The sequence below is a fragment of the Oncorhynchus kisutch genome, linkage group LG25 (genome assembly GCF_002021735.2).
Source record: "Oncorhynchus kisutch isolate 150728-3 linkage group LG25, Okis_V2, whole genome shotgun sequence".
In the NCBI taxonomy this organism is placed as follows: domain Eukaryota; kingdom Metazoa; phylum Chordata; class Actinopteri; order Salmoniformes; family Salmonidae; genus Oncorhynchus; species Oncorhynchus kisutch.
The window spans coordinates 11960348-11983467 of record NC_034198.2 but is presented as its reverse complement, the minus strand read 5'-3'; the positions used below and the strand labels follow the sequence as shown (position 1 = coordinate 11983467).

The 23120-nt window shown below is 44.4% G+C and overlaps 1 protein-coding gene across 1 annotated transcript in view; it reads right to left on the bottom strand.

Annotated features, from left to right (window-relative positions):
- The window catches only part of LOC109870022 (rho GTPase-activating protein 22-like), a 33451-nt gene that overhangs the window by 7663 nt on the left and 2668 nt on the right, over positions 1-23120 (bottom strand). Inside the window, exons 2-4 of the mRNA XM_020460335.2 lie at positions 15052-15251; positions 13414-13501; positions 369-500 (exon numbers count right to left, since the gene is read on the bottom strand). Of these exons, the coding sequence (XP_020315924.1) occupies positions 369-500; positions 13414-13501; positions 15052-15251 (420 nt within the window). The remainder of the gene's footprint in view (positions 1-368; positions 501-13413; positions 13502-15051; positions 15252-23120) is intronic.

Sequence of the window (23120 nt, the reverse complement as noted above, 5' to 3'; positions counted from 1 at the left end):
TAGCCTTTCAGTGCAATGTTCGGAGCTGAACAGAGTGTAATGACACACTAGTCAGGAAATAAAGACTCTGAAAGGACCCGTTCAGTCTGTTCTGAACATACTGTACGCCATGCAACGATTTTCTGTCTGTCAAACCTTCTGACCCCTACAGCACATGTCCAAAAAACGTTTGAGTGACATAAAGAGAATAATATGACCCTTGGAAAGAATATGCTTTCACTGAGCATTAGATCCGTTTGTAAATAATTGCATCTAGTAATATAAGTCTGGATGCAGCGGTTTTCCTTCTAGCCTGGTAAAACCAGACTGAACACTGCGAAACAACGGTGAAACATGGCGAAATCACTTTGAGTGCCAGTCTAGCTTACCTCCTCCAAAGGGTGCCCAGATGACCCGTCGTATGGCCTTGACCCAGTCATCCATGTCACTCTGGGAGTTGGCCAAGAGCAGAATGGCCTCATGACTGATAGCAGCTCGGTCCTTTTCTCCTCCTGTACTACCTGAGAGAGAGAACGAGTAAGAGAGAGAGAGAGAGAGAGAGAGAGAGCGAGAGATATGAGTCGAATGCATCTTTGAAAGTTAATAGGTTGGCAGACTAATCTGGGGGAAAAGTGGTCTGAGGTTAATGAAAGGTTGATGAGTCCAGCTACTTCAATATCCTTTCATGTTTTTTTTCTTCATACCACAGCTCCACATCGAGAGATGATGTCCTTTAAGAGCCCCATCCCTGTACACGGCTACAATATAAGATGTTGTGCATGGACAAGAACACCCAATCAGGTAGGCCCGACTCCTCAAAGATCAAGATCTGTTCAAATAAAAAATAGGATTTTCAGCCAACACGTTAACCATCAACTACCCTCATATCAGACCTCTTGGTGAATAAAGTTGTAACCGGCGCTATTACCACTAGATGGTGGAGTTGTTATGTTTAGGATACTGTTACAGCTACACCATGAAGATAGGCTAAACCGGTAGAAACATGCCATTGAGTGTAACGGTCGCCCCGAAGCCAAACTGCACATGTACGGGCGTCAAATCAAAGGCACTCCTTCGACATAAAGTTGTTTTTGACAAAAATGAAAAAGTGTCCGTTTGTCACTAGCACGAGGTCGGAGTAATAACATGTTCAACTACTAAAGACACTGGCTCAAATCTAGGTTGTGCCTTTAGATTTGGGGAAAATGAACAACTAGGGAAGAATGTCACTTCTCTCATTGACTTCTCCAACTCAAAACCCTGGCCTGGTCTGTTTGGTCTGCTTCGCAAGCATTCCCAGAAAGCCTCTGGGTTTAGAAACTCTGTGGATACATAAGACTGACCATGTAGACTACATGTCTCAATTGATTGACCCTGTAGGATATGGCAACAAAATGAATGTCTACCATTTATCAGATATAGTAGTACACATGTAGAGAACAGGTCACATTTAAGTGATTCATCAGATATCATTCTTTAGGTGTGATTTTACAGGGATCCAGTAATCCATGTAGTGATATCTCTCGCCATGTTAGGACATGCCATTTAGCTTTGGGGAAGGTAAACCAAATGTAAACAGTGGTGCCATAAAGCTAAGTGCCTTTGTCACCCAGCTCAGCAAACTCACACCACTGTGATTATCACTTAGCAGCCCAGTCACATTGACTGCTTTGGGCTCTGTGTACTCATGTGACCCTTAGATACAGGTTTGCAGTCTATAGTCCAGGCTGAAATGCTTTAGTCATCATTACTTTTATGCTTATTACCATATGCAGTCATCGTATTCAGTCAGTACTTCATATACCTAATAGTATGTTAATGGAGTAGATATAATTCCTGTCTATGCATTCATTGCATATTACTACTGTATATTCTCGGAATCAGTTGAAACCTCCCTATGCGAGTACAAGATAATGCTATATATTGCCTTCATAAAATATTAAATTATGATTTTATCATTTGAGTGGTGGAATGTTGCCTCTGTCAAGATATATTGTATTTCCCACTTGTCTTCTGCTTCAAAACATCTTACTCATACACCAGACACGCAGAAAGCAATAGCACTTGGCTGCTGCCATCTGATATGAACTTCAAAACAAACAAAAAAAGATTAAAGGGATTCCAATTGTAGGAGAGAATCACATCATTCACAAAGAAAACAACACCTTCTACTATCTTGTACCAAACATCTGTATTGGCTACTTTCGGTTCCAAACATAGCACCTTCCATTAACTTGAAAGGTTGAAAGTGTTAAAATTGTTACATGTTCAAAAGCACTTCTTCAAGAAGCTGTTCCTTTATGTGATCTGATAGGAAAGATAAAGCTCTTCGGTCCTAGTTCCTGTCATCAATAACAGTGTAAACCAGGTGGATCCCTTCCCGCCAGGCCACCGGAAAAGAGAGAAATCAAGCGAGTGATAAAGATGCCCTGCTGACGCAGACATAAAGGAGCCTGAACACAGTCAATGCTTCGTCTTCCAGCCCACCGCCAGCAGACTGTCAAAAAGAGAGGAAAATATGAAAAACCTGTCTGAGGAAAGAAAGTCCAAAGATTTCAAATCAAACCAAATGTTATGTGTCACATGAAATGCTTACTTACAAGCCCTTAGCAAACAACGCAGTTTTAAGAAATAAGAGTTTCAGAAAATATTTACTGAATACACAAAAGTTTTTAAAAACCTGTATATTAATTTATGTACATATACAGTGGGGAGAACAAGTATTTGATACACTGCCGATTTTGCAGGTTTTCCCACTTACAAAGCATGTAGAGGTCTGTCATTTTTATCATAGGTACACTTCAACTGTGAGAGACGGAATCTAAAACAAAAATCCAGAAAATCACATTGTATGATTTTTAAGTCGTTAATTTGCATTTTACTGCATGACATAAGTATTTGATACATCAGAGAAGCAGAACTTAATATTTGGTACAGAAACCTTTGTTTGCAATTACAGAGATCATACGTTTCCTGTAGTTCTTGACCAGGTTTACACACACTGCAGCAGGGATTTTGGCCCACTCCTCCATACAGACCTTCTCCAGATCCTTCAGGTTTCGGGGCTGTCGCTGGGCAATACGGACTTTCAGCTCCCTCCAAAGATTTTCTATTGGGTTCAGGTCTGGAGATTGGCTAGGCCACTCCAGGACCTTGAGATGCTTCTTACGGAGCCCTCCTTAGTTGCCCTGGCTGTGTGTTTCGGGTTGTTGTCATGCTGGGAGACCCAGCCCCGACCCATCTTCAATGCTCTTACTGAGGGAAGGAGGTTATTGGCCAAGATCTCGCGATACATGGCCCCATCCATCCTCCCCTCAATACGGTGCAGTCGTCCTGTCCCCTTTGCACCTCCATGCTTCACGGTTGGGATGGTGTTGTTGGGGTTGTACTCATCCTTTTTCTTCCTCCAAACATGGCGAGTGGAGTTTAGACCAAAAAGCTCTATTTTTGTCTCATCAGACCACATGAACTTTTCCCATTCCTCCTCTGGATCATCCAGATGGTCATTGGCAAACTTCAGATGAGCCTGGACATGCGCTGGCTTGAGCAGGGGGACCTTGCGTGCGCTGCAGGATTTTAATCCATGACGGCGTAGTGTGTTACTAATGGTTTTCTTTGAGACTGTGGTCCCAGCTCTCTTCAGGTCATTGACCAGGTCCTGCCGTGTAGTTCTGGGCTGATCCCTCACCTTCCTCATGATCATTGATGCCCCACGAGGTGAGATCTAGCATTGAGCCCCAGACCGAGGGTGATTGACAGTCATCTTGAACTTCTTCCATTTTCTAATAATTGCACCAACAGTTGTTGCCTTCTCACCAAGCTGCTTGCCTATTGTCCAGTAGCCCATCCCAGCCTTGTGCAGGTCTACAATTTTATCCTTGATGTCCTTACACAGCTCTCTGGTCTTTACCATTGTGGAGAGGTTGGAGTCTGTTTGATTGAGTGTGTGGACAGGTGTCTTTTATACAGGTAACGAGTTCAAACAGGTGCAGTTAATACAGGTAATGAGTGGAGAACAGGAGGGCTTCATAAAGAAAAACTAACAGGTCTCTGAGAGCTGGAATTCTTACTGGTTGGTAGGCGATCAAATACTCATGTCATGCAATAAAATGCAAATTAATTACTTAAAAATCATACAATGAAGCCTCCCGGGTGGCGCAGTGGTTAAGGGCGCTGTACTGTAGTGCCAGCTGTGCCACCAGAGACTCTGGGTTCGCGCCCAGGTTCTGTCGTAACCGGCCGCGACCGAGAGGTTTGTGGGGCGATGCACAATTGGCCTAGCATAATCTGGGTTAGGGAGGGGTTGGCTGGTAGGGATATCCTTGTCTCATCACGCACCAGCAACTCCTGTGGCGGGCCGGGCGTAGTGCGTGCTAACCAAGGTTGCCAGGTGCACAGTGTTTTCTCCGACACATTGGTGCGGCTGGCTTCCGGGTTGGATGCGCGCTGTGTTAAGAAGCAGTGCGGCTTGGTTGGGTTGTGTATCGGAGGACACATGACTGTCAACCTTCCGCTCTCTTGAGCCTGTACGGGAGTTGTAGCGATGAGACAAGATTGCAGCTACTAAACAATTGGGGAGAAAAAGGGGTAAAAATTCAAAACAAAAAAATTCATACAATGTGATTTTCTGGATTTTTGTTTTAGATTCCGTCTCTCACAGTTGAAGTGTACCTATGATACAAATTACAGACCTCTACATGCTTTGTAAGTAGGAAAAACTGCAAAATCAGCAGTGTATCAAATACTTGTTCTCCCCACTATATATATATATATATATATATATATACACACACACACAGGGTGTACCAGTCCTGAGTCAATATGATTTGAAAGCAATTAAGATAATCCAGAGCTCTGGGATTTAATGCAAGTCTCACTCCTACTGAGCACATTAAAGGGCTGATATTTTGATTAGGACTCTTCACGTTCCACAGAAAACTGCAGTGAAGGTCATTTTTGCTGATAATGATTCCCTCTGGTCGGTAAATGTCAGACTGCCCACTGTGCTTGTGGATGGATGGATCCTTAGTGGAAGAGAAGGGAGATAAGGGATGAGTTTTACTGTGAAAATATGTTTCTTCTTATCTGGGTGCAGTTGTGTAAAGTACATAAGTAATAAATACTTTGAAGTACTACTTAAGTATTTTTTGGGGGGTATCTGTACTTTACTTTAATGTATATGTTTTAGTTTTACTCCACTACATTCCTAAAGAAAATATGTACTTTGTACTCCATTACATTTTCCCTGACACCCAAAGTACCAGTTATATTTAGAATGCTCAGGCAGGACAGCAATATGGTCAAAATTCACACACATATCGATATAACTCGTTGTCATCAGTGTAGGCTACTGCGAACAGTTTCCATGTGGTTGATACCACACAATTGACTCCATTCCAGCCATTATCATGAGCCGTCCTCTCCTCAGCAACCTCCTCTGGTTGTCATCCCTACCGTGTCTGAACTGGCGGACACACTAAACACAAATACTGAATTTGTAAATGATGTCTGAGTTGGAATGAGCCCCTGCAGTATGACAATTGAGTGATTTTACATCACTGTACATTTCCAAACAGATCATTTAAGACTTTTGCTCAAGTAGTATTTTACTGGGTGACTTTCCCTTTTACTTGAGTCATTTTCTATTAAGGTATCTATTTTACTCAAGTATGACAATTGAGTTCTTGCTCCGCCACTGACTGTGTGAACATAGTTAACTGACTGGGAGGTGCAGACACCTGCAGTTAGTGATAAGCAGCGGTGTTGTGTGTCTTTGTGTGTGTGTGGCCACTGACAGTGTGAATAATTGTCCAGATGATTGTTCTGAGGATTGGGAATGGATTCACTCCTGCTGACCTTTGACCTTTGTGCAGGGGTGTTTATGAAGTGCAGCACACCTGTTGTGTATAATGTTTCCCAAATAACTGTGTGTAGGTTCACCATGGTGAGGGAACATCACGATAATTCTGGCATATACTACGTTTCTTTTAAATGGATTATAGTATGTACATTTTGTAATAACAACATGTCCTCTGGAGCAGCTATGATTGGTTGTAGAACATGATATTGTTTTCTACCAACCCTTGTTAGATAATCAGAAAAGCTTGCCCTTCAAAAGAAAGGAAGGACTCTTCACAAAACCTGAATGCAGTACGTCATACAACAACAGAACACCACTACCAACAAAATAAATAAAAACATTTTTTAGCCACTCTAGCTCCCCTACAAAGTAAACCTTTTGTTGTGGTATGGCATACTGGATTATGGACAAAACAAGTGAAATCGACAACAGACAGATGAACATCATTTAGCCCATAGCTGTTCAATATAATTACATTACATTACATGTACTCAAATGACAATAATTTACAATATAACTCTAAAAAGGTAGCTAGCTTTACCTTGCAGGTGTTCCTGTTTGAGCCTGGTGGGCTTACAGCAGGCCAGCCCCATTCCCATGATTCACTGAGGGGAGCTGGCAGTGCTACAGCTGGGGCATGAATAGGGTACGTGCTGCCCTCCTGGAGGTCGTGTATCCTTATCCACACGCAGGTACTACTGGGAAAGCGGTGCCAGTGAGGCATGCTCAATGCCAGGAAAAACAAGCCCCAAAAAACAAGTCCCACTTCTTCCTGTTCTTCATTTATAGATTCTCTCATTCACTAACATTCACTAGCAGTAGTTATCTCTATCCCCTGGTTTCCCTAGGGAGAGGCAGATAGATACCAGAGGAGGAGTGTACGCTAATCTCTCCTTGTGTGCCCTGGCCTTGCTCTCCCTCTCCCTCCCTGGCAGTTTGCTGTGTGTGGAGTGATTAGATGGGCTCCTCTACCCTTCCTTCCCAAACAAACCTCCCCAGTCCACACACACACTCTCTGGAAAACGAACAGACTTTGTGAATCAATTTGGAAGCCTCTGATTGGCCAGATTTGTGATGGTGATCTATAGTTCACTCGTAGAAAAGAAGGGTTCCAAAAGGGTTATTCGGCTGTCCCCATAGGATAACCCTTTTGGGTTCCAGGTAGAGCTCTTCTGGGTTCTACATGGAACCCATTATGGTTCTACCTGGAACCAAAAAGGGTTCTTCAAAGGGTTATCCTATGGGGGCAGCCAAAGAACCCTTTTAGGTTCTAGATAGCACCTTTCTTTCTAATAGTGTATGAGTCTAAACTGCAATGACCGGTATAGGGACAAAGTCGAGTCGCAATTCAACGGCTCAGACACGAGACGTGTGTGGCAGGGTCTACAAGCAATTGCGGACTACAAAAAGAAAACCAGCCACGTCACGTACACTGACGTCTTGCTTCCAGACAAACTAAACACCTTCTTTGCCCGCGTTCAGGACAATACAGTGGCACTGACGCGGCCCGCTACCAAGGACTGCGGGCCCCCCCCCTCTCCTTCTCGTGGCCAACGTGAGTAAGTCAATTAAATGTGTTAACCCTCACAACGGCATCCTCAGAGCATGCGCAGAACAGCTGGCTGGTGTGTTTACGGACATATTCAATCACTCCCTATCCCTGTCTGCTGTCCCCACATGCTTCAAGATGGCCACCATTGTTCCTGTACCCAAGAAGGCTAATAACTGAACTAAATGACTATCGCCCCGTAGCACTCACTTCTGTCATTGTGAAGTGCCTTGAGGGACTAGTCAAGGATCATATCACCTCCACCTCACCTGCCACCCTAGACCCACTTCGGTTTGCATACCACCCCAATAGGTCCACAGACGATGCAATCGCCATCACACTGCCCTATCCCATCTGGACGAGGAATACCTATGTAAGAATGCTGTTCATTGACTACAGCTCAGCATTCAACACCTTAGTGCCCTCCAAGCTCATCATTAAGCTTGAGGCCCTGGGTCTCAACCCCGCCCTGTGCAATTGGGTCCTGGACTTTCTGACGAGCTGCCCCCAGGTGGTGAAGGTAGGAAACAACATCTCCACTCAACACTGGGGCCCCACAAGGGTGTGTGCTCAGTCCCCTCCTGTACTCCCTGTTCACCCATGACTGTGTGGCCATGCACGCCTCAAACTTAATCATCAAGTTTGCAGATGACACAACAGTAGTGGGCTTGATTACCAACAATGACGAGACAGCCTACAGGGAGGAGGTGAGGGCACTCAGAGTGTGGTGTCAGGAAAACAACCTCTCACTCAACATCAACAAAACAAAGGAGATGATTGTGGACTTCAGGAAACAGAAGAGGGAGCAGCCCTATCCACATCGAAGGGACAGTAGTGGAGAAGGTGGAAAGTTTTAAGTTCCTCGGCATACACATCTTGGACAAACTGAAATGGTCCACCCACACAGACAGTGTGGTGAAGAAGGCGCAACAGTGCCTCTTCAACCTAAGAAGGCTGAAGAAATTTGGCTTGTCACCTAAAACCCTCACAAACTTTTACAGATGCACAATTGAGAGCATCCTGTCGGGCTGTATCACCACCTGGTACGGCAACTCCACCATCCACAACTGCAAGGCTCTCCAGAGGGTGATGCGGTCTGCACAACTCATCACCGGGGGGCAAACTACCTGCCTTCCACGACACCTACAGGACCCAATGTCACAGGAAGGCCAAAAAGATCATCAAGGACAACAACCACCCTAGCCACTGCCTGTTCACCCCGCTACCATCCAGAAGGCGAGGTCAGTACAGGTGCATCAAAGCTGGGACCGAGAGACTGAAAAACAGCTTCTATCTTAAGGTCATCAGACTGTTAAACAGCCATCACTAACACAGAGAGGCTTCTGCCTACATACAGACTCAAATCATTGGCCGCTTTAATATTTAGATCACTAGTGTCACGCCTGCTCCCGCTCTTCTCCCCTGGCGCTCGAGGGCGCCAGGCTCCCCAGCATTGCGCACTCCTGCCATTATCATTACACACACCTGCCTTTCCCCCGTCACGCGCATCAGTGGTTATTGGACTGTCCTGGACTCAATCACCTCTGTCATTACCTTCCCTATACCTGTCTGGTTCCCCACTCTGTTCCCTGCTTCTACATGAATGTCCATATATTCTTGTATACCCATGTGCTGACACTGTTCCTGTCTTGTTTCATGTCTGATCCCGATTAAATGTTTGACTCCCCGTACCTACTTCTCATCTCCGGCGTCGGTCCTTACAACTACTCACTTCGAATAATGCCACTTCAATAATGTTTAGATATCTTACATGACTCATCTCATATGTATATACTGTACCTTATACCATCTATTGCATCTTGCCTATGCCGCTCGACCATCGCTCATCCATATATTTATATGTACGTATTCTTATTCCATCGCTTTGGATTTGTGTGTATTAGGTAGTTGTTGTGGAATTGTTAGATTACTTGTTAGATATTACTGCACTGTCGGAACTAGAAGCATCTCGCTACACTCGCGTTAACATCTGCTAACCATGTGTATGTGACCAATACAATTTGATCATTGTAATCATGTTGTTGGATCACACTCTGCTGTTGGCTAGCTTGTCCTACTCACCCATTTTTACAATAGGCCTCAGTGTTTTCCCTTCGCTTTAAGTGACTAGAAAGAGTGATGTGTGTAGGTTTGTTGCTAGCCTAAAGGGCACCGCAAGACCCATCTATAGATCCATGGAGATCCTCCATCACAAATTCCAGCATGCTGTCCATAGACTTAAACCAACAAAACAGAGCTTAGCTACTTTCCATTACTTTCTTTTGAAACACTGTCTGGGGTCATGAAGTGAGCCATTGTTGTAGTTACTGACAGTTTATGCATATCAGGTAAGGAGAGCCCACAATGAAGCTCAGATGAAAGGGAGGCATGCATGAATATTGTTGACTTTTTCAACCTGGGTCACATTACTCAGGTAAACAAGACCACACGCTTTTCTACTGCTAGTGCCACAGGGTAATATGCAAATGTCAGAGGGCACTAAGAAAGTCGTTTCATACGGTATACTAAGATCTTGTTAGTACCCTCATTCATTGTTCTGAGCCAGTGGGGTGCTTTATAGGCAATGAACTGACAACTAGCTAACCAAAAGTCGTGCAAGCCTAGAAAGACTGTTCTTTGTCTAGAGCTGTATTCCCTTCTAGCAAACAGCTCTTCTTTATAAGGCTGAGCTTTTCTGCAAGGCTTGGACTGGTCCTGGGGGTAGGGGACAGGCTCCAAGTGTGTGTGTGTGTGTGTGTGTCTGTGTGTGTGTGTGTGTGTGTGTTTGCACTGGCTAAACAAGTAGCCTACAATAATTAATTAGCTGAAATTGTCTTGTTTACCCAGGCTTGTGTGTGTGTGTGTGTGTGTGTGTGTGTGTGTGTGTGTGTGTGTGTGTGTGTGTGTGTGTGTGTGTGTGTGTGTGTGTGTGTGTGTGTGTGTGTGTGTGTGTGTGTGTGTGTGCACCATCCTTTACAGGCTGTTGTTTCCCAGCTGGTTGTATGGCTAGAGACCAACACAAAAGGAAGCTTAGCCTTGAGTAGCCCCTTAAAGCACAGAGTGCATTTAAAAAGCACAGATTATTATAACTGTTTCCTTACTCTGATAGGCTTTCAGTAATAGCCACATAGCTACTTCAGTTTAAAGGATATTGAAAAGGGTTGTTGGATTTGGCTACATTTTGGTTCATTGCTTTCTTGGTCCCAAGGATATTAGAGGGAAAGGAAGCAGGATATTTTACCCTTAAAATGTGTGAGGGCTCCCTAAACAGTTTAATTGTAGCCTTGGATATGAGGATATAAAAGGTGCTATTTGATAGGTTAATTTGGTCATACAGGATCTATCACCGTAGATGTTCCTGAGGAAATGAGTGTAGATGTATCATGTATCAATGCATCATCTCTTGCCAAATTTTGGAGGGGAAAAAAATCAAGCTAGGCATATTTGTACCCTTGATGAGTTAATGTCAATTTGCAGGGGCCTTTGCTTCTTTTTCATTTGGACAGGGCAAGGACCTTAAAGTGTCCACATCAAACACAACCCGCAAGGACGTTTATTGGCAGAGGTCATGCATAGAGAGAGTCCGTCTAATAACATTTTTTAAACCAAATATTGTGATTGCGATTTCACCTGCGATACAGATCTAAAACACTTAGGCAAACTGTTGGAATTATAGAAATAGAATGATTAAATTAAAAAACTAAGTGGAAAGCAGCATTGTTCTTGTTTGTTACAATCTCTTGACTGCATTTGACTTAACAGAACCGCATGCAAACTTATAGTGGATCTAACAGCTAGGACAATGAACTTGCACCACTTGAGTGACAGGTGGCGGGGTTTGGTGTGTGTAGGAAACAGCTATAAGATGGGGAAAACAACTGAGTAAGCTATAAACGTGGATGTCAATGTGTCAATGTTGCAATTTCGATGTGAATTCGAATAATTGCGCAGCCCTACTCTGAAAGGATGACGTGATGTGGTAACAGAAGGCAAAAGATGCTCAGAGTCATTTCTCAAAAGTGCTAGGAGAATTATGCAGGCAGTAACCTCAGAGGTCATGGGCTCTCTAACACCCTAGATGGCACAGTCAAAAGCCCAAATGGGCCAATGAATTGCAGGCACTGATCTTTGCCGAAACTGATTCTGAAATGGATAGTATGAACGAGGACCTGACCATCGGTCCAGAGTGGATCTGACTCCATATGGAGACATTTTGGGTGATGTGGGTGAATGTCGTGGTCCCTCTTGACCTATTGCAAGAAGTACACAAGAAGCTTCTGTTGAAGCCTTACAGTAATATTTGTTTCCCAACCCCATATCCAGAGTGGATCTTTATCGTAACGCCGTAGTCAATCTGAGCACTCAGTGGTTGTTCATTTCAAGGCTGAGAAGCGAAAAGCATTCATTTAAGCAGAGTAAGAGAGAAAGCAAGAGGGATATAAAAAAAAAACACCTAGTTTCTCTCAAGGGCCTGAGAATTGAATATCTTCTAATGAGCATGTAGGGGCTGAGATGGGTTTGAGAGTGAGAGACTTCTAAAGTGCACAGCTCCGATTGAAATGCAGTCCCCTTTCCATTGTGTTCTTGCTGTCCCACTGTTTAAATGGTCTTCAGAAATGGCCTTGACAGCCCTGTGTGCTGCCTGCCGAGCTCATCCACACGTAGCCAGTAAAGGCTGATTGGGGTCACACTCTGCTGCAATATCTACGTGAAGAGTTGACTGCGTAGGGTCTTTCCAGCACACTCGCCCCCAGGCAAAGCTGCGTATTGTCCGTGTACATGTAAACAGTGTTGCTTCCGTCCCTCTCCTTCCGCCCCAACCTGGGCTCAAACCAGGGAACCTCTGAACACTTTGACGACAGTCGCACGCAAAGCATCATTACCTATCGCTCCACAAAATATGCAGTCCTTGCAGAGCAACTAATTCAAGGTCTCGGAAGTGAGTGACGTCACCTATTTAAATGCTACTCGTGCGCACCGCTAACAAGCTAACCCTTTCACACTGGTTACGTTTACATAGATGTCAACCTTAAAAAAGATAGTCATGAGAACCAGCTATTAGGGTCAGTATGCCTGGGCAAGATTAGAATATTCCCTTTTCTCTCTTCCCTGTATTAAAATGTCATTCGCCAAGGTGCTGGAATCCATACTGATGCATCAATGTGTTCTCAGTGATTAGTTCTGATTCTGAAATCTTGGTTTGGAGATTTTGTCACGAAAGAGATTAACATCCACAGGGATGCAATTCTTAGGGGGTGATATATACTGCTGTTTCCATGACATCGACTGACCAGGTGAATCAAGGGGAACGTAATGATCCCCTATTGATGCCACCTGCTAAATTCACTTCAGTCAGTGTAGATGTAGGGGAGGAGACAGATTAAAGAAGGATTTTAAGCCTTGAGACAATTGAGACATGGATTGTGTGTGTGTGCCATTCAGGGGGTGAATGGTCAAGAATTTTTTTAATTTAACTGCCTTTGAACGGGATATGGAATTAGGTACCATGCGCACCGGTTTGAGTGAGTCAAGAATTGCAACACTGCTAGGTTTTTCACACTCAACAGTTTCCCGTGTGTATGAATTATGATCCACCATCCAAAGGACATAGCGCCAATTTTTCACAACTGCGGGAAGCATAGAAGTCAACATGGGCCAGCATCCCTGTGGAACGCTTCCGATACCTTGTAGAGTCCATGTCCCGACGAATTGTTCTGAGGGGAAAAGGGGGTGCAACGTAATATTAGGAAGGTGTTCCTAATGTTTTGTACACAGTGTAATTGCAGTGTATTGCGTGCAAGCTTATCTACCAGTCAGTATGGCGTCTGTGCCCTGCATCTCCAGTCTCCATGGTGAAACATCAGCATTGCCCCCTGCTGGCTCAGTGTGGTATTGAGGAAACTGCAATACGCTAAATATCCTCCTAATAAAATCTTGAGTCAGACATGTGCAGAGATGCCTGACTGGCAACACATGTATTTTCTGCTAAAGTAGGAGAAGCTGTGGTGTTGATGGATTATCTCACCTGGAACGATTTCAAAAAGATGTCTCCCTGGTTCTTCTGGGTTGGCGGTGAGCTCGTTCACCTGACAGCCCTGCAGAGGTATGCAGCCCTGGAATAAACGAACACAGAATCCATTCAAAAACCAAATATTAACAATACCTCAGTGAGATTAAACTCTAATCGTTTAAATCACAAACATTGATCAAAAATAGACCGAAGATCTCTCTATCTCTATATATCTCTTTCATCTCTTTCAGGATGAAGGAGTACAGATTACTGAATGGAGATCAATAGTAATTAAACAATGTCATCAAGGCCTGTTCATTTAGAGACTACTCAGAAGGAAAACCGGTCTCATTCTACCAGTCTGGCAGCATCCCTCATCATCCCTCATCAAACAGGATGGGATCTGCCAAACCAGAGATCAAGCTGTCCACAGTAGTCGCCATGGCAACAAATTGGTAGCATGTCAGGGCAGGGCTAGCAGCCCAGCAGAGCTCCCAAAAGGGTACAACGTGCCTTGAATATGGATGGGGACAAATGACTGAGGAGAATTAAGACGGAACTCAAAATCTGAGATTATTCTCCCTTCTTGTAGCAACCTTTGTGGCTCTAAACACCAAGCCATTCCTTAGTGGCCTGCTCTACATGATAAAAAATGGCTGTAGATTGCCTAAATGCAAATTCCCTTCCTTCAGTTATCATTTCCTTTCATCTCAGTGCGAGACCTTGCTGTGTGAATTGCTTACACAGCCCCCTGCTCCAATTTCTATTGATTAGATGGGGGAAAAAGCGGACAGATTGACACTTTCACACACATCCTGGTTACCGCGCAGGGAGGGGCGGGTGCATGTGTGTGTGTGTGTGTGTGTGGAGAAATCAATACTGGCTGGATGACTATTGACGGCCTGTGATTAAAAGGTGCCTATCAAACCCTTCAGTCATTCAGCCAGGCCTTAATACAGAGCTTCTCCAGCCTGAATGAACTCAATGTTTGTGTGTGTGTGTGTGTGTGTGTGTGTGTGTGTGTGTGTGTGTGTGTGTGTGTGTGTGTGTGTGTGTGTGTGTGTGTGTGTGTGTGTGTGTGTGTGTGTGTGTGTGTGTGTGCGCGAGCGTGCGTGTTGGGGAGACAGGTATGCATTTAAAAGGGCAGCAGTCAAGTGGGAACGCCTGTGGAAATCAATGGAGGTGCTTGGATATCAGGCCCGGGAATGTAAGAAGATGATCACTGAACACTGGAAGCATTGGGCCACCTGCTGTCTTTTGTTGCATCACTTCATTACCCTATCCTGGCTTGATGCTGTGTGGTGGTCCTGAAACAACTGTCTGCCTGATTACCGCATAGCTCTTTCATGGCCATGCCAAAATGTCATGACCAAAATTGTGCAACTGTATCAAAACTATGTTTCATCCTGATTTTCCTTCTCGGCAGGGCACAGTGGCAATGCTATCTATCCATGCGAGGTGGTGATATATACAATTAATTTGACCTATTTTTTCTAAGCAATGGATGAAAAAACCACAGCAAAGTATTATTGGAGAGGATCTGAACTAGCCACAGTAGCTACTATAGCGAAAGTCCCACATTAAACCAAATAAAAAACTTCAGCGAACCTCTGCAATGAACTGAAGAAGAGCTTAGGTGTGAATGTTCAGTACCTGTGGCTTGGTCTCCTCCTCGTCTTTGTAGAAGTAGAGCTGGTCGGAGCGCAGGACAAACCATTTTAGCTGCCAGTTCTTCATGATGCTCCTCTGTTTCTTCAGCCAGCCAGCCTTCAGAGCCCCCTCCTGGAGACTGGGGGAGGATGGCCGGCATGGGCCCCGGGACACATCCCCCATCACCATGCTCTTGGACCGGGCTGGAGAGTCGAGACATACACACATGAATACAAATACACACATAAGCAGGGAGGGAGACTGGCAGAGCGGGAGACAGGCAGGGAGACTGGCAGAGCGGGAGACAGGCAGGGAGGGAGACAGGCAGGGAGGGAGGGAGACTGGCAGAGAGGGAGACTGGCAGAGCGGGAGATAGGCAGGGAGGGAGACAGGCAGAGAGGGAGACTGGCAGAGAGGGAGACTGGCAGAGCGGGAGATAGGCAGGGAGGGAGACTGGCAGAGAGGGAGACTGGCAGAGCGGGAGATAGGCAGGGAGGGAGACAGGCAGGCAGGCAGGCAGGCAGGCAGGCAGGGAGACAGGCAAGCAGGCAGGGAGACAGGCAGAGGGGGAGACAGAGAGTGAGACAGGGTTGCCATGGTGAGGCAGACACCACGTCCTGCCCTGGAGCTGAGGCTGAGGCCCCCCTTTCTCCCCTGGGTAGAGGTGGCTGGAGACCCACCCGGCACAGGGAAGAGAGGAAAGGCCTCAGGTGATCTAAGCGATTCATTTAAAGCCACTGGAAGAGAGTTATTGTCTGTTCTGGCAGACCAACAGAACCAGGAACCAGTTTGAACTGTGATAATAAGACCTCCTGGGATTGACTCTGGGTTTTAGTGTAACGTGAGCTCAGTCAAGGACTGTTTCAGATGCAGTTTATAGGCTTCCTATGTCTGGAGGCTCTGAACTCACACAGGGTCCCCGTATCAGTTTCAGTCTGTCCTTTACGCAACGCAATTCATGAAATTAGCTTGATACAGGACACACGCAAGATTACTTAATACAGTACAGCCTGTGCAGAAAGTCAAATCTGGTCTTTACTAGTCCATGCATTAATCGTGACATTTGACAAAATAAACCCCAAAAAATGATTTCAGCTTCTAGAGACCTGACCGTCCTGAGAGAATAGCCACTCAGCAACACCTCCCACAGAGCCAAACAGCGGCAAAGGCAAACAAGACAAGCAATTTGATGATCATGTATAATTTATAGGGATCAATCCTGCAGACATCCTCTCTGCTGGATTGCTCAGCTTAGAGGGGGGAGGGAGGATGAAAATCAATGTTTATTCTTCCCCTTTTTTCTCTCTTATTCTCCCTTTCTTCTCCTATGGGGCGGGTATGGGAGGCCAGGAGTTTCTCACGTGGTCAGGGAGAACTCCCGACCCTAAGGATGGGGAAACGCTGTAGTATAGCTATGATGCAGACACCCTGGAAAGACAGTTCCCAACACCTCCCTGGCCTCACTCACCATGTTTTATTGGCATTAATTCATAGTTCTAACTGTCCATTCATTTCGAATCAAATCAAATTTCAAATCAAACCTACATTTACAGTCATTGTTTATTATACTCTGTGGTTATGGGCTGGGCTGCGGCTCTTTGCCCCCAGCACAAGACACAACATAGCATGGCCACCGTAGCCTAGCCGTCATTGTCCCCCTCCGTTCCTACTGCCATGGCTGCCTGCCTGGCTCCCTTCCTAATGGGTTGCACTCATCAGAGGAGCAGGGGCCGCCGTATATCAAATGAACCATTTCTCTCTCTCTCGCTCTGTCTCCGTCGACAACTGTCCGTCCATCTCTCTCTACCTCCATCCCTGTTTCTGGGTGCTCTGCTGGCCCCACTCAATCACAGCCCTGTGTGCTTGCCTGGAAGCCTCATTAGAGTAATTACATACTGTACACACACTAGTGTTGAATATTTCCCCGGCTATTTTACAAATGTTCCCATCCCGAGAATAAATCCCTTTTCTCAGCGGCTAACCCGGTTCTTCCCGCCAAAACCCAAAAGTGTCATTCAAAGCACTATAAAAGCGCCTAAAGCTTTGATCGATAAATTCAAGCCTGGTGCTACCTGAGCCCCATGAGCCATACATGAAATACATTTTGTTGGCCTAGATTGTGCCATTATCCATTATATGATAGGCCTATAGGCTACTGCACATTTTGCATGACAGAAAAATGTCAAAGCCCATAGATGTAGCTAGCTCTATGCTTTCCTGGGTAAATAAACGAAACTAGCTTCAGTAGGCTGATCTTCTGGAGTGTGAGCTGTATTACTGTATTACACTGTATTACACTGTATTACACTGTATTACACTGTATTACACTGTATTATATTGACTGGAATGACGCACATCGTTCAAACCACGATAAAGCAGGGAGTGAACATGCCATTCTGGTGCAGCACATGAGACCTACAAAGTTTTGGCTAGCGAATTTGACTTTAATTTTGAAATATAATAGGGCCTATTTGTATAATTAGTTGGCCGACGCATAAATACCTTTCATAATATTGTATTTCCCCTAATGTTATTAGCATAGCTCCTCTTTCTCTCTTTGTTGTTCATTCCTTCCTTGCGTTGAACGGTTAAATGAAATAAGTTTTGTCGTCCTTAACTGCATCATTCTAATGACATCCTTGAATAATATAGGACTACCGTAGAATTAGATGCAAAAGGCTGTCACTTCTCTTCAGGAGGATTGAAAGGTTATGGGTCTGCAGAAATAGCTGCTATAGCCTACTGCCCTCTCACGCTCGCTCTTCTTTCAAACTACCCGAGTTCTATAGGGCTGCTGTATTTAACATTCAGCAAACAAGCGCTTGTATCCCTTTTCAAATAGTGTATTGGTATTCAAACAAGCGCTTGTATCCCTTTTCAAATAGTGTATTGGTATTCAAACAAGCGCTTGCATCCCTTTTCAAATAGTGTATTGGTATTCAAACAAGCGCCTGCATCCCTTTTCAAATAGTGTATTGGTATTCAAACAAGCGCTTGCATCCCTTTTCAAATAGTGTATTGGTATTCAAACAAGCGCTTGCATCCCTTTTCAAATAGTGTATTGGTATTCAAACAAGCGCTTGCATCCCTTTTCAAATAGTGTATTGGTATTCAAACAAGCGCTTGCATCCCTTTTCAAATAGTGTATTGGTATTCAAACAAGCGCTTGCATCCCTTTTCAAATAGTGTATTGGTATTCAAACAAGCGCTTGCATCCCTTTTCAAATAGTGTATTGGTATTCAAACAAGCGCTTGCATCCCTTTTCAAATAGTGTATTGGTATTCAAACAAGCGCTTGCATCCCTTTTCAAATAGTGTATTGGTATTCAAACAAGCGCTTGCATCCCTTTTCAAATAGTGTATTGGTATTCAAACAAGCGCTTGCATCCCTTTTCAAATAGTGTATTGGTATTCAAACAAGCGCTTGCATCCCTTTTCAAATAGTGTATTGGTATTCAAACAAGCGCTTGCATCCCTTTTCAAATAGTGTATTGGTATTCAAACAAGCGCTTGCATCCCTTTTCAAATAGTGTATTGGTATTCAAACAAGCGCTTGCATCCCTTTTCAAATAGTGTATTGGTATTCAAAAAAATGCACAAAAAAAACATTATGTCCAGCAAGCTATTCTAGTCTAGCTTTTCCTTCATGGGACTCCAAGAGCAGGTGCATATTGCGCAAGAGACAGAGGCTCTGAGTTAGAAGCTTATTATGCTTAACCCATCATTAATTAGCTAAATATAAAGCTAATACTAAATTGAATGTATCACCTGAAAGCGGTAGGCTAGGACATCCATATATTGGGCTATATATCAATCTAGAACAGGTCTATCAATTTTGGATGCAATTTGAACGGAGTGACCCCAGAAAGCCAGATGGAGATGGGTAAATTAGACGCGCATTCAGTCTTTATATTACTGTAGAATAGACTATGCTGCAGCAGATGTAGGCCTAAAAAGAAAAAATGATGCCATAATGAGATGATAGGTCTACATGCATCTTGAACTGCGCTCCATACTGAGATGTCTGTCTGTCCCCACACTGAGCGTTGATGATTCATCATACAGACGCCGTAGAGAAGACAGTTTAAACATTGAATACAATTTAACAGTTTCATTTTACACCATGCTGTTCATATAAATACTTTATTATAATTCACTGGCTTCTCACAGTTATTTATCCCGGGAAAAGGGAGTGGTAACCGGGTTCACGCCATTCATCCCTAACACACATCCGTCCTGGAGGTGTGTGACCAATCGGTTTCCACGCTTCAAGATTGAAGCAATCACGTGGTCTGGGATATTTTCCAGGTAACATCAGACAACAACATTGACGTATTTGCTGACTCGGTGAAAGCGCAAACCACCGCTTTTAATCATGGCAAGGTGACTGGAAACATGACCGAATACAAACAGTGTAGATATTCCCTCCGGAAGGCAATCAAACAAGCAAAGCGTCAGTATAGAGCCAAAGTAGAGTTACAATTCAACGGGTCAACCATGAGACGTATGTGGCAGTGTCTCCACTCAATCGCCGATTACAATAAGAAAACCAGCCCTGTCGCAGACATCGACGTCTTGCTCCCAGACAAATTAAACAACTACTTTGCTCCCTTTGAGGATAATACAGTGCCACTGACACGGCTCGCTACCAAAGCCTGTGGGCCCTCCATCACCGCAGCCAACATGAGTGAAAAATTTAAACGTGTTAACCCTGGCCTGGGCTGGCATCCTTAGCCGCGTCCTCAGAGCATGTGCAGACCAGCTGGCTGATGTGTTTACGGACATATTCAATCAATCCCTATCCCAGTCTGCTGTGCCCACATGCTTCAAGATGTCCACCATTGTTCCTGTTCCCAAGAAAGCAAAGGTAACTGAACTAAATGACTATTGCCCCGTAGCACGCACTTCTGTCATCGTGAAGTGCTTTGAGAGACTAGTCAAGGATCATATCACCTCCACCCTACCTGATACCCTAGACCCACTTCAATTTGCTTACCGCCCCAGTAGGTCCACAGACAACGCAATCGCCATCACACTGCACACTGTACACTGCCCTATCCCATCTGGACAAGAGGAATAGCTATGTAAGAATGCTGTTCATTGACTACAGCTCAGCATTTAACACCATAGTACCCTTCAAACTCGTCATTAACCTCGAGACCCTGTGGGTCTCGACCCCACCCTGTGCAACTTAGTCCTGAACTTTCTGACGGGCCGCCAACCCAGGTGGTGAGAGTAGGAAACAACATCTCCACCCCGCTGATCCTCAACACTGGGGCCTCACAAGAGTGCGTTCTCAGCCTTGTCCTGTACTCCCTGTTCACCCATGACTGCGTGGCCATGCACGCCTTCAAGTCAATCAACAAGTTTGCAGGCGACACTACAGTGGTAGGCTTGATTACCAACAATGACGAGACGGCCTAAAGGGAGGAGGTGAGGGCCCTCAGAGTGTGGTGTCAGGAAAATAACCTCACATTCAATGTCAACAAAACAACGGAGATGATTGTGGACTTCAGGAAACTGCGGAGGGAGCAGCCCCCCATCCACATCGACGGGACAATAGTGAGGAAGGTGGAAAGTTAAGTTCCTTGGCATACACTTCACGGACAAACTGAAATGGTCCACCCACACAGACAGCGTGGTGAAGAAGGCGCAGCAGTGCCTCTTCAACCTCAGGAGGCTGAAGAAATTTGGCTTGTCACCTAAAACACTCACAAACTTTTACAGATGCACATTTGAGAGCATCCTGTCAGGCTGTAACCCCACCTGGTATGGCAACTGTTCTGCCCACAACTGCAAGGCTCTCCAGCGGGTGGGGGCAAACTACCTTCCCTCCAGGACACCTACAGCACCCAATGTCACAGGAAGGCCAAAAAGATTGTCAAGAACAACAACCACTCAAATCTCTGGCCACTTTAATATATTTAATAAATGGATTTAATAAAGGTATCGCTAGTCACTTTAAATAACACCCCTTTAATAATGTCTACATATGCTACATTACTCATCCCATATGCATATACTGTATTTCATCTACCACCATACCATCTACTGCATCTTGCCTATGCCGCACGGCCATCGCTCATCCATATATTTATATGTACATATTCTTATTCATACCTTTACATTTGTGTGTATGAGGTAGTCATTGTGCATTTGTTAGATTACTTGTTAGATATTACTGCACTGTCGAAACTAGAAGCACAAGCATTTCGCTACACTCGTGTTAACATCTGCTAACCATGTGTATGTGACCAACACAATTTGATTTGACTTGATTTGGTTTGGCCATAAGCATGGTCGGTAGAGACTCGTTTGAGCTCTTTTGATTTAATGTCGCAATTGGTACATTGTGAGATCTCAAACATTGTCTCAAATATCGTCTTAAATGAAACGAGAATGACAAAGCCTTTCAGTACTCTATTCATTATTCTGTCATTCCAGCCAGATGTATTTCCTCAGACATAACACAGCGTGGTGTTGTGGGGTCTCTAAACAGACATTTGGGGGAAGCGTCATGAGTCTTGTTTTCCAGTTTCCACACTGACCTTTCAAATTCGACTCTACTGGAAGAAACCAAATAGGTCCAAGAGGAATGAAGGAATGATTTGCAAATGTTGCCGTAGTCGTGCACACAGCAACAAAGGGGTTCCAAAAGGGTTCTTCAGCTGTTCCCATAGGAACGTACCGCGCAATGCCATCGGGAGTACGCCAAATAAAAATGTGATTCACATTTTTTTTAAACAATAATAATATGAATTGTTTTTATTTTTTGAAACATTTACATTTTCAAACAGTCCATTTATATTTTCCAACGGGGCTATACATTTGGATGACTTTTTTTTCTCGCCTGAGTAGCCTCGTTTCACTGCCAAAAATAACATTAAACCATCTAGTGTTCAGTGAAATAACAACACAATGTCAAATACAGGTAGCCTAGTCAAATAATTAACATCCAATCCACTAACGGTCCGTATGTAGCCAAGTGTAGCTGCTGCTCATGTTGGTATCTGTACTGATGGCGCAAAAGCCATGACAGGGAGACATAGTGGAGTGGTAACGCTCAGTGCAAGCAGTTGCTCCCGATGCCACTTGAGTACACTGCAGCATCCACCGAGAGTCTCTTGCTTGCCAAGGGACTGCCTGACACCTTGAAAGACGTTTTGGACACTACAGTGAAAATGGTTAACTTTGTTTAAGCAAGGCACCTGAACTTTCGTGTATTTTCTGCACTATGCAATGATATGGGCAGTGACTATGTAACGCTTTTACAACATACAGAAGTGCGCTGGTTATCAAGGTGCAAAGTATTGACACGTTTTTTAAAATTGAGAGACAAGCTTAAAGTTTTCTTTGCTGACCATAATTTTCACTTGCATGATGGCGAGTTTCTCATACGACTGGCTTATCTGGGGGATGTTTTTTCTCGCCTGAATGATCTGAATCTAGGATTACAGGGACTATATTCATTGTGTGGGACAAAATGTATGTATTATGTGTATATTAACTCAAGCTGACGGACAATGTCAAATGTGATATAGCGAAGCACTTGAGTGAGTTGGGTGCGCAATTACGAAGGTACTTTCCCGATACGGATGACACAAACAACTGGATTCGTTATCCCTTTCATGCCTTGCCTCTAGTCCACTTACCCAATATCTGAACAAGAGAGCCTCGTCGAAATTGCAACAAGCGGTTCTGTGGGAATTGAATTTAATCAGAAGCCAGTGCCAGATTTCTTAATTGAGCTGCGCTCAGAGTATCCGGCCTTGGCAAATCGCGCTATTAAGAGTTATGTGCATCCTTTGTTTTTCTATAAGTGTGATGTAGTTTGCATCAGATATTGCAATCCATGGGTGCATTGGAATACACTGCCCAATTATCTGAGTCAGTGTGTGTGTGTGTGTGTATGTGTGTGTTTGTAGGCCAAGGGTACACTGAGCCAGTACACTAAGCCAGTGACTAATTTCACGTTAAAGTCTACACAAGTTGAATTTGGCGCATGTGACAAATAACATTTGATTTGATTCCCTGTGTTGTCATGGGTTTAGCCAAAATGTGGTCTCTTCCAG